Source organism: Anoplophora glabripennis, unplaced genomic scaffold (assembly GCF_000390285.2).
Source record: "Anoplophora glabripennis isolate ALB-LARVAE unplaced genomic scaffold, Agla_2.0 scaffold1401, whole genome shotgun sequence".
Classification (NCBI taxonomy): domain Eukaryota; kingdom Metazoa; phylum Arthropoda; class Insecta; order Coleoptera; family Cerambycidae; genus Anoplophora; species Anoplophora glabripennis.
The window spans coordinates 32,612-45,358 of record NW_019417502.1 but is presented as its reverse complement, the minus strand read 5'-3'; the positions used below and the strand labels follow the sequence as shown (position 1 = coordinate 45,358).

Below are 12,747 nucleotides of genomic sequence, written 5' to 3'. Positions count from 1 at the left end.
ATAGAGGCTTTTTCATTCTGCCCGGCCGACGGCGATTGATTTCGCAACCGTGGCGGGTTTTTGGTTTGAATTGGAAAGGTAGGTGAATATGATTGTTTCGCCTCCTTTTCAATTCAGCGGTCTCCGGCATATCCGTAGGTACAAGATTATGACTTCTATGAATATACGGGGTGTTCTGAAATCCTGAAGCTCGCTCGAAGGGTGGAATACGACAATACTATGACACTTTTTATATTTATTATGATGATATGCTTTTAGTTTTATGTTGTTAATTATTTGACTAGTGTTCCAGGATGGGTATTTTCTTTTAAATTTTTTATATACAGGAATCCATTGATCAGTACAATCTTCTATATAATGCTTCACAAGCAGAGTTAACATCAGTGTAATCTTTTAAAAATTGCCAGTTTGTATGTAACAAAGCATGATAGGATTCAGGAAAATGGGCTTTTTTGAAATTATATGCTTTCTTATTACAATTTACCGGAAAACTAGAGAAACTAGTCTTATTTATTTTTGCATATACTACTAGTGAAGGATGATAACCATCCTCTCCAATTAAAGGTTGGGTTTCTCGCGAAATTACACATTCCATGTCAGACATGCATAAATCCAACATTCTACCGTATGCATTACAGATAGTATTGAATTGATTAAAATTGTAAGACAATTCAAAATAAAATTATTAGTTTTACAATCACTTACATGCAAAGATATAAAATGAGTAATATTAAAATCGCCTAAAATTACAACGTTACTTAAGTCAGCGAGAATAAGATTAAATGCATTCCGTATTTCCGTGATTGACTCGTTCACGTTGTGTGACCCTATCGCTCATCGTTCATTTGAGCGCAAACTCAGTGCCTGCAGATCTGAACTGAAGAGCAGGTACTGACAAAGAACGAAAGTCACGAAAGATCGACTCTATGATCATAATATGATCTATTGGGTATCGGTACTGTATACGTCGATATTGCATGTTTGCGATCTGAAATCTGTACAGGGATGTGCATAATTTAAAAATCGTTATTATACAATCAAATGATGGCGCTGAATGGAATGAAGGAGACGAAATTCTAATTTTTTACTGATAAGGTTCACGTGATAACATTGTAAAATTTCTTTGAATTTTACTGATACGGTTTTAATAAAAACGCTGTCATTTAATTAATAATAAGTTGCTTCTTCTTTAAAAAAACATAATTTTGGAACAAAATAAGTTGCATTTTGCCTTATCACCAACACCGTGTTCAGTAAAAAGAATTCCATACTCTACTTCTTTTTTGTTTTCAGACATTTTTTTAATTTTAACCAGCAGTTGAATATAATACAACTGCGAAATTGCCTCAACGACTGCTGTTATAAAACTAAACTAAATAAAAATTGTTTTAAATTTTATAAGCATGAAGCATACATTTTCTGACGTGCAAATGCAATTATAAAAAACATATGGTCATAAATCTATCAAATGTTGACAGTGTAGAAAGATATTAGCCGCCGCAAGCCGTGACAAAAAAGGCATTCTATTGCGTACGGACCGACCGATACCGACTGATACAGATTGGATTCGATACTATTTTTTTTGCTATCGTTCATATGAACGGGTCTTCATGAACGGATCATTTTAATAATTGACCTGGATGACTCGGGTCGCCGAAATAAACGGATCTTCCCATTACTAATATACAGGGTGTATCACAAAGAGGGCCCAGTAGTATTATCTCAAAAAGTAGTCAAAATTGAAATCTGAAAATTCGTTTGCAGGAGTTTATCAAAAAGATCTATTCAATGAGAATAGTGTCAACTTCCTCGCACTTCCGGTTATACCGGAAGTCGTCATCAGCTCTGTTATTTCAAATGGAACAATGTATATTTATGCATTTTTTAATTCTACGGTAAAACCTAGACTAATTTCATATAAGGTACTATAGGCCAAAATGTGACAATTTTCAAGATGTTATCAATTTTCGAAAAAAATTAAGGGATGCGAGTGATTTTTGAAAATAGAATAACTCCGACATTTAGCTTTATTTATTAATAAAACTTGGCATGGATAATTTAAAAGCAATGAGATTCAACCAGTTTATATAAAATTTACAAAAATTCATACAGAGTGTTTAAGAACGTGTGACCAGTATTGTGACGTTGAAGTTGAATTTACTTTACTTTAATATTTCAAACGGTAGACCCTGTATATTATTACATTAATGGATGGTCAATTAAATGTATTTAAAATTATACATAGTTTATAATATAATAAGTAGGGAACTATAGAGTTTCCTATACCCAAAGTTCTTGTGTAAATTGGAAATTATTGATTTCAACACATAAAAACGTTCGGTGGATTTGATGCATTAAAGAATTGAATAATAAACGGTGTCTGATTAATGAACTGTAATTTTTATTATCGTTATACCTTCATCAAAAACAATAATTCAGTATTTTAAATTAAAAAGGGCGATGCTTTAAATAAACCCACCATACACGTAGGAAATCCTGGTGGGAAAATCTTAACTCTTTGCGGATCCGCAATAAAGTTATACATTTCAACATTATTATTATTATTATTATTATTATTATTATTATTATTATTATTATTATTATTATTATTATTATTATTATTATTATTATTATTATTATTATTATTATTATTATTATTATTATTATTATTATTATTATTATTATTATTATTATTATTATTATTATTATTATTATTATTATTATTATTATTATTATTATTATTATTATTATTATTATTATTATTATTATTATTATTATTATTATTATTATTATTATTATTATTATTATTATTATTATTATTATTATTATTATTATTATTATTATTATTATTATTATTATTATTATTATTATTATTATTATTATTATTATTATTATTATTATTATTATTATTATTATTATTATTATTATTATTATTATTATTATTATTATTATTATTATTATTATTATTATTATTATTATTATTATTATTATTATTATTATTATTATTATTATTATTATTATTATTATTATTATTATTATTATTATTATTATTATTATTATTATTATTATTATTATTATTATTATTATTATTATTATTATTATTATTATTATTATTATTATTATTATTATTATTATTATTATTATTATTATTATTATTATTATTATTATTATTATTATTATTATTATTATTATTATTATTATTATTATTATTATTATTATTATTATTATTATTATTATTATTATTATTATTATTATTATTATTATTATTATTATTATTATTATTATTATTATTATTAATAATTATTATTGTTGTTATTAACTTTTATTTTATATAGCTATCTTTAATTAACAATGTTCTTTCTTTTTCGTCTGGCATGTTTCACTGATAATTTTTGAAACAGTTGTTCTGCCCACACGGTAAGCATACGATATAGATGTCATATCTACTAACAAAAATTTTTAATGCATAAGTGAATACTATTTTTCGTCAATGCAAGGGCCAGCCTTTCTCCAGAAGAAATAGATTCTCTTACAATATTCTGTTTTTTAAAGTATTATTTACTTTACTTAGCAAAACATCAAAAATTTCTGGCGACATGCTAAAATAATTAAAATGATTTGAATGATCTCCCAAACGCATGTCTTTAACAAGGTTAAAAAATATTTCTAACCCACATTCGTTTCTTCCTTTTATTTTGGATTCGAGGACATTTTTCATTTTCATATATATTACACCCTAGGACTAAACATAATATATTGATATGCTCCAATTAAGATAATTAGTTTTTAATGTTTGTGTAGTTCTATGTAATATGTAATGTTGAGCGTCAGTGGAAATATTAAAATAATTATAAATTTTGATTATTATTTTTAGAAAATATATTTTTATTACTTACCAGGCTAGCTTTTTATTTGTTATCACTCAATTTGATTTTGAAATATAAATTGTAAATAAAAAACATAATTTTTTTTTTATAAAAAAAATCTGGATTTAAAATGGAATTCTATATTACGTTTGATAATTTTAATGACAATTAAATTACCTATGTCAATTTTGTATAAATAATAGACATCAAATTTAGTAGAACATGAGGTCTTATCTCAGTAGTCGGTTCACAAAATAGGTTTTACTTGTAATTAACTTTGTTAAAAAAATTAAATAATATTGTTATAATCTATTTGCTATGACTCGCCTTAATAGCTCCTACTCAAAAAATTTTTTGAGACTGTCTTAAAACGTGACTTAAGTATGCCCTTTTTCATACTTAATTGCCATATTAACATGGTTGCGAGGAAGGTAAACAAGACGTTTGCCTTTTAAGTGGTCGCTGTACATGATTTTGTGTTAATATGTAATGTCTTACCTTTACAGTCGATTTCAACTTGAACAAGTGAAGTCAAAATAATCAGCATCATTACATATATAGTTCCATTAACCAAATATGTTGTTTGTGGATTCTTTTTACAATCTGAAATACAAATAATTTTAATAAATGTCTATATTTTAAAAAGTAATTTTAATAGCAGATTTAATAAGCATTTTAATATGTCATAAAACTTTCTGTTTTTTTCTAGAGAATAACTTATGCTCTTGAAGTATTTCATTTAACTCACTTATAAAATAAAAATTGTTACTTATGAAAGTCATAAAAATGATATCAATAAAATATGTGATAATAAGTCTAGTTTTTGTTAATTTTTGCTTCAATATATGCTCAAATTGCCTTCTACAGGCTGTTACAAATTCGCTTCTCACTACAGGGATCTCGGAAACGGTAAGAGATACGAAGTAGCTTAAATGGGGGCAAAGTTGCATAATTAGGGGACCAATATTATACCTCTAAAAAATCAGGGGTACCATGATTAGTTTTCGAAATATTTGAAAAAAGCCGAAACTTTGGAAATTTATTTTTTGTTTCATTTCAGTATTATTTGAGGTGATATTGAAAAAAGAAGAACACTTTCCCATGGCAACTTTTTTCCCTCTATCGAATGGCATATCAATTTTTATATGTAACGTTGCGTCTCTCCAGGACCATCATCAACTTCATTTTTTTAAATACGACCCTGGACATTTTATTACATTTTTTTGCAAGCCTTCATGACCCCCAATTCTGTACAGCCTCAGCTCGAACCAGATTCTGATGTTGAAAACGCCCGGTATATGTGAAAGAGATATGCTGGCGAACGGCTGGCGTTTGGCCACCGGTTTTTGTAGAATATTTTTTATTATTTTTTTTAGTAGTAGTAGTTAGTTCGATTCACGCACGCATAGCATTTTGTTGATTATCCCTCTCCAGGAAGAAAGGTCAATTGCATCACATTTTGGTGAGTTACTTTATTTAGTTTTTTTTTCTCTTATTTTAATACAGGGTGTCCCGCATAAGAACCGACACAGGGCAGGTGCATGTAGGGGTGTCCAAAATATTGTAATTTAACCAAACTTACCTATACAGGGTGATACAGTCATAATGTCATTAATTTAATTAATTAACCACGTATTCGGAAGGCTTAATAAAGACAGAAAATCGGAAAATAATTTTTTACTCGACTTTTAAAAATGAAGGAAATCAACCCATAACTCCCGCTACAAGGAAATTTTGTAACGTAATGTCACGAATCAGTTGTCAGCTGAAGCGAACAGCGTTGCCAAGTTCACTTCATAATGTGTGGTTCACATTTACTGTGGGTTCCGCGTTCCGCGTTAAACGTATGCAAGTAAATAAAGGAGCATGCTGTATTTTATTATAAATAATTTTAACAATTGTATTAACTTAGTGCAGAATGTTTTAACAAGCCTGACTTCTCGAAGTCGACTTTCGTTAAAAGAAAATAAATAAAGCAGATGTAGTTACCTGTTTGTAGGCACACCGTATTTTATCAAATAAAAAAGTCGGCACACTACTAAATACTCGAATATACAAAATACACTACACACGGTTACAAAACCATTAACAATTTAAAGCGTTTATTCAAATCTACAACCTTCCACATCTTCCGCATTTTTTCCAACTGCATCTATCATACCATACCGCGCAGCGAAGGTGCAGAACATCGACAAAATGACTTAAATGTGATAGAAGCTGTTTTAAATTTAGTCGAGGAGCAGGCTACTATTTCCACAAGAACAATTTCAAGGCGACTGGAGATATCACAAACTAAAGTTTGGCGGATATTGCGTGAGAATTCACTGAACCCGTACCATTTTCAAAAAGTTCAAGCTTTAAAACCAGCTGATTTCCCCAATCGTCATGAATTTTACAGTTGGTTCCTAAATCGAAGTGCAGCAGACCTTAACTTTATTTTTATTTTTAAAACAAAGTGCGCTGGACGTATGAACGCTGTTTTACTCATGCTGGCATTTTAAAAACATTACTTTCTCAAAAACAATAAGTACCTACCTAGGTTACACCAAAGTTTATATTTACACTAAAGTTTACATTTATTATGTAAACTTTTGTTAGACGCAATTGCATATTGAATAAATTGAAATACTAAAACTGTGTATTATTTAACATAACAAATTATAAAACGTGAAAACGTTAATAATATTAAAAATGATAAATTGTAATAACCGTACATTCGAAAACAATCATCCCTATTCATTACATTAAATTTGATGACACGATTTTCCTTTGATAAAAGATCGACAACTTTTTGCTCTACTTTGCATGGAATACGGTTGTTAATTCTGTTTTTAAACCACTAGTTAACATGAAACTATCACTTTATTCTGTATATTTTTACACGGGAATGAATTATATATCTCAAAATTAATAAACTGTCAATACAACATATGTCATGTTAATGAGTTTTACTATATAGTTCAATTGGGAGATCACACAATGAATATTCAATATATTTAGCTCACCACAGCCAGATAATGCAATAAAATAAAATTAAACGTGTGTGCCGACATACTTCCACCTGAGTAACATTAGGTGAAACTAAATAATGTGACTCACAAAAAATAAAGGCACATGTAACATAAATCTCATTAAGGGAACCTTTTAGGTCTTAATATACGTCCACTTCGACTAAATTTAAGTTTGATAGATTCATCTTTATCACTTCTAAGTACTTTACTTTTCACTCCCGCACATTCTCTGGAGATGTTTTCGGGTACTCTGCTTTTGGTTTTCAGTCCCGCACTAGCACTAGCTTTTTCATATTTTTGATAGGCAGAAATCTCTTGATCTATTACCTCCAGAGGGTATAATCTTTGTATCGGGCGTAAAAGTTGGCCACAAGCGGTTTGAAGACGAACAAGACGAATTTTACCATCTCTACCAGGGATTAATTCGATAACTCGTCCTAAAGGCCAGTCCAATCTCTTCGTTTTATCGTTTCCAACAAGAACTACTTCATTTAAAAAAATAGGTCTCGAAGGTGCTTTATTATTCGCGAGCTTTAGTTGTCCCAAGTATTCACTACGAAAACGTGCACGTAGTGCGTCTCGTAGCTTTTGTCTATATGCGATACGTCGCTTCAAAGAGTCTCTGTCCACGCCATCACAATCAGGAACTCCGCATTCTACTATATCTTGTAAAAACATATTAGGAGTCAAAGGCACCAATTCGGAAGGTTCATCAGATACATATGTAAGAGGTCTGGAGTTCACAATAGTTTCGCAGTCACAAATAATAGTCAATAATTCTTCATATGATAAAGAAGCGCGTTGCAAAACTTTACGTAGCAGTTGCTTAAGGATTCCAATGAGTCTTTCCCAAAATCCTCCCCACCATGGAGCCGCAGGAGGGTTGAAACGCCAGTTAATACGTTGAGCAGCACTAAAATCATTGATGATGTCCCAGTTTAATTTTTCGAAACAATTTTCCACACCGACAAAGTTGGTAGCATTATCGCTATAAATGAGTCTCGGTCTCCCTCGTCTTGCGATAAATCTCCGAAGAACTTGCACAAATTCTGAAGTAGAAAGAGATGTAGTAAGTTCCAGGTGTACAGCACGATACACCGCACATGTGAATAAGCAAATCCAAGCCTTTTCACCCGTCTTCAAATAAAGTGGTCCTGCAAAATCAATGCCCGTCACCTCAAACACCGCGGCGTCTTTCACTCTATCCACAGGTAAAACTGAAGGGTTTTCTTCAAAGTGTTTCGAACTGTACCGTCTGCAAATCGAGCATTTGTTTATTACCGACCGTATGGTTCTTCTTCCTCCGAGTATCCAATATTTTTCTCGCATGAGACTTAAAAGACCTTGTGTTCCGATGTGGAAAGAATTTATATGAGAGTCAGAAATTAACAAATTTACCACATGATTTTTTGAGGGTAGCAATATCGGATAGCAAAAGTCCTTTATATCTTTTCTTTGAGATATTCTTGACTTTAGACGAATCAATCCAAACTGGTCATAAAATGGATTTAAGGTACCGATTCGTTTGTCATTAATATCAGGAAAAGCTTCATCTTGAATTAACTTCAGAATAAATGTCTCAGCCTCTTCAATTTCCTCGGTAGTCAGCAATCCTTGACGTTTATTTCGAGCATTTTTTAAGTTATATCTGAATCGAAAAATCCATGCAATCATTCTGATTGTCTTACTGTATTTAGAAAAATAACCAAGATGCCAATCTGTAGTGTCAGTGTTAACCAACGACGTGACAAGTCTTTTCTTTCGCTCTTGGTTAATCTCTTCTTCGTCACATACCATGGGACAGCTAGGCCACATGTCTGGTTCTAAGTACAACCAATGAGGTCCCTCCCACCATTTTGACTCAACCAATTGTCTAGCAGAACATCCTCTTGATGGGAGATCGGCAGGATTTTGTGTACCTGATACATGTCTCCAAGAATCTACTGAAGTTAACGATCTGATTTCTTGGACTCGGTTCCAAATAAATGTTGACCACTCCTCCGCTCGCCGTATCCATGATATCACAGTGGATGAGTCTGACCAAAAATAACATTCCATGTCTCGTTTAAATTCAGCTCTAACACTATGGAAGAGTCTAGCTCCAATCGTGGCTGCTAACAATTCCAATCGCGGAATTGTTGTTTTCTTTAGAGGAGCTACTCTAGCTTTGGCCGTCAGCAAATTTACATAAACTCGGTCATGTTCTTTTATTCTTAAATAAATTACTGCTGCGTATGCATCTTTGCTCGCGTCACAGAATACATGTAAGCTAAATCTTCTATTATTTCCTAGTCCCCACTTAATACATCTAGGTATTCTGATGGATGTCAACAAATCGAGCTCTTTATTCCACGCACAAAAATCATGTTTAAGTTCTTCATCTACAGGATCGTCCCAACCCAGCTTTTGCTTCCATGTTTTCTGTAATAATAGTTTGGGGTATAAAGATGTAGGACAAGTGAAGCCAATAGGGTCGAAAACCTTCTGTGCCATCGAAAGAATCTGTCTTTTGGTTATCGTTCGATCCCCAGAGCTCGCTTCGATGCAATTTTTAGTGATCGCTAACACATCGTTGTTCGGATACCAAGACAATCCAAGCACAGATATAGGCTCAACTTCCGTTGAGGCATCTTTTCCTTGTGTGTACTCCCACCCTCTGAGATCAAAACTGCCTTCGTTCATAACAGCGATGGACTCACTTATAAAGCGGTTCAATGAAGCTTCGTCTTCCAGGCTCGTAACACAATTGTCGACGTAGAAGCTTTCAGACAATTTATCTATTGTTTCTGGGGAGTAAAATGTACCAGTTCTGCTGAATTTTTTCCTACATAAGGCAAGATGATGTTCAATAGTTGCACCAAGAAGAAATGGACTGCTGCTGATACCAAATACCACACGTTTGTGTCGATAAGTTATTTCTTCGCCATCCGTTCCTATCCACAAAAACCTGACAAAATCTCTGTCCTTTTGACTCAAGCTGATCTGCAGAAAGGCTTTCTTTATGTCAGATATGACTCCAAAACTATACAATCTGAATCTCAACAGTATTGAAGGGATAGATTCTATCAAATTGGGTCCAGTTTCTAAACAACTGTTCAGTGAAGGTTTTCCTTTTTCACATGAAGATGCATCGAACACAGGCCGTATCTTCGTAGTGCTGTTTTCTTTGATTACGGCTCTATGTGGTAAATAGTGAGCAGCTTCGTTTCCTAACTCGTTATTGGGTACCTCTTCTATGATTCCTTCCTGAAGCCATTCTTGGAAAACATGGTCATATGATTCCAATATGTGGTTTCTTTTCAACTTTTTTGTAGTCGAATCTAATCTTTTTCTCGCAACATCGTAATTTCTCGACAACGGGGCATGGCCTTCTAACCATGGAAGTCGTACTTCATATCTGCCCATCTCGTTAATTCTAACTGTTTGCTGAAACATTTCCTTTGCCGCTAAAGCCAATTCCTGTCTGTTTTTCGTCTCAGCCGGATCGGTAATACCTAACACATCCAGTGCCCATAAGTTGGAAATAGGCGCATCTTTGACTAACATGGACATGCTTACTAAATTCGTACTTCTCTCCGCATTAGGAACTTTCCCCATTAAAGTCCAACCCAACAAGGTGTCTACAGCGACTAGTCCGGATTTCAACAAGTGTCTACGGCCAGTATATAATTTTCCAATTACATCGGCTCCGAGTAACACCTCTATAGGTCCCTGACTGCCTACATCGCTCAAATGAATATTTTTCGCCTTCAATTCTTCAATCCACTCACCGAAATGTATTGGCTGGATACTGCTACAAATTTGATTTTGATCCAACATTTCCATGGTGCAATTATAATTGTTATCGCCGATTCTAATTTTATAACAATTATGAGATTGCTCCTCTGTTTTCTGTCCTCCAAACAAAGCATGAGTGATTGTTACTGTTTTAAATGGAACATAACCTAGTTCTTTAGCGGTGTCCTTCAAGATATATGATCGCTGCGATCCCGTATCCATCAACGCTCGAATTTCTTTTGAAGCAGAACCATTGCTTATGGTTACTCTAATTGTTTGCATAAAAACATGCGAGGAAGTTTGGCACGATAGCGCTTGTTCAGTAGATTTTTTCTCTTTTTCCTCTTCTGCTATCAAAGAAGCCTCATTTTTCGCTTTGTTAGCCAGTATTTCTGGACACATCATCGTAACGTGTGATTTGTTGCATACCATGCAGTTCACTCGTGCATGGCATTTTCTTGCCAAGTGTCCCATCTTTAGGCATCTAAAACATGCTCCCCTTTTTGAAAGAATGCTCTTCTTTTCTTCTAAAGAATGTTTTCTGAACTTAAAACAGTTTTCAGTTTCGTGCGAACCTTCACAAAAGGTGCATTTGGTAGTAATATCACAATTAACAAGTCCAGCGGCAGTTGCTGTCCGCTCATCTGTACATTTGTTCCCGAATTTCTGTTTAACTTTCTCTGACCGAAATAGTTTTTTGTCTGAAGAAATCGTGTTGAGTCCGAAACTTTCAGTAGCCAGCAAAATTCGCTGTTCGTTTTCTACTTCAACTCCTAAAAAATTCATCAGCCCATCTAAACGACTTTCAGAAGGTGATTCTTCATCGGAAATCTCTGTTTTCTGTTTTAGACTGCTCACGTATTGAGCCGAACGTTGCCAAGCTCTTAAAAGATTTTCAGGTAAGCATGACTCGATCAAGGGAAATAACATCGAAGCACAATTATTTTTTGTTATTCCTAGAGTTTCAAGAGCTCGTAAGTGACTTTCAATCTTATCATGGAGAGTGGAAATATCCATCTTGTCTTGGGCCATGGCATTACTCAAAATGAGCTTTAAAAGTTCCCTCACATACACCTCAATAAGAATGTCATCGCGACCAAATCTAGCCTTTAGACTATCAATGATTTTTGAATAGTTTTCTTGCATAGCAGGATAGCTTTCCACAAGTTGTCGAGCTTTGCTGCCGGGTACTGTAGCCTGTATTAAGTAAACGATTTTATCATGTGAATCAATGTCAGGGTCATCATGGATTTTTTTAAACTGGGCCCAAAAACCTAGCCACTCTCGAACATCTCCACCGAATTTCCTGAATTCTATTGTAGGTAACTTAAACTGACGCTTACCTAATCGTTCTTGACTACTATGCTGGCTTACTCGAGAATTGGCACTATGCTCGCTGTGTATGTCGTTGTCTAAGCTAGATTCCTCAACCTTGAGCCTAAGATTTGTGTACTTCTTCAAATAAGTATCTCGAATCTCCATCTCCTCAGCTAGCTCCTTTTCGTCGGCATCTGTTTCTAAACGCAGCTCGTACACCTTTTCATCCACATTTTGCAGATCCGAATATTTTTGTTGCACTACTTCCCAGGTCAGCTTAATGGAACGAGCCGACTTATCCGCAGCAGACAATAAGACTTCCAGTTCGTTAGCATTTTTCGTAAAAACTGCTGTCCGTACTTTACGATCCTTTTTGTGGATTTCCATTTCGATTCCCGTGCCACACTACCAATATACGTTTTCCTTCTATTTGAGTCCTGTCACGGTCGCCACTATGTTAATTCTGTTTTTAAACCACTAGTTAACATGAAACTATCACTTTATTCTGTATATTTTTACACGGGAATGAATTATATATCTCAAAATTAATAAACTGTCAATACAACATATGTCATGTTAATGAGTTTTACTATCTAGTTCAATTGGGAGATCACACAATGAATATTCAATATATTTGGCTCACCACAGCCAGATAATGCAATAAAATAAAATTAAACGTGTGTGCCGACAACGGTCCTACTACAGTTCGTATAAGTCTAGGAGCCAGATAGGGTTTCGTTTACTAGCTATAAAAATAAACTTTTTACAGCCATTTA

At 33.2% G+C, this 12,747-nt stretch overlaps 1 protein-coding gene across 1 annotated transcript; it reads right to left on the bottom strand.

Annotated features, from left to right (window-relative positions):
- Window positions 1-6,997: 6,997 nt before the first annotated feature.
- Window positions 6,998-12,358, bottom strand: LOC111692380. Its single transcript, XM_023456362.1, has one exon. The coding sequence runs from the start codon at window positions 12,356-12,358 to the stop codon at window positions 6,998-7,000; it is 5,361 nt and encodes a 1,786-aa protein (XP_023312130.1).
- Window positions 12,359-12,747: the final 389 nt, after the last annotated feature.

Excerpts from the sequence above, each read along its gene's own strand:
- LOC111692380 (XM_023456362.1), bottom strand. The coding sequence starts at position 12,358 with ATGGAAATCCACAAAAAGGATCGTAAAGTACGGACAGCAGTTTTTACG.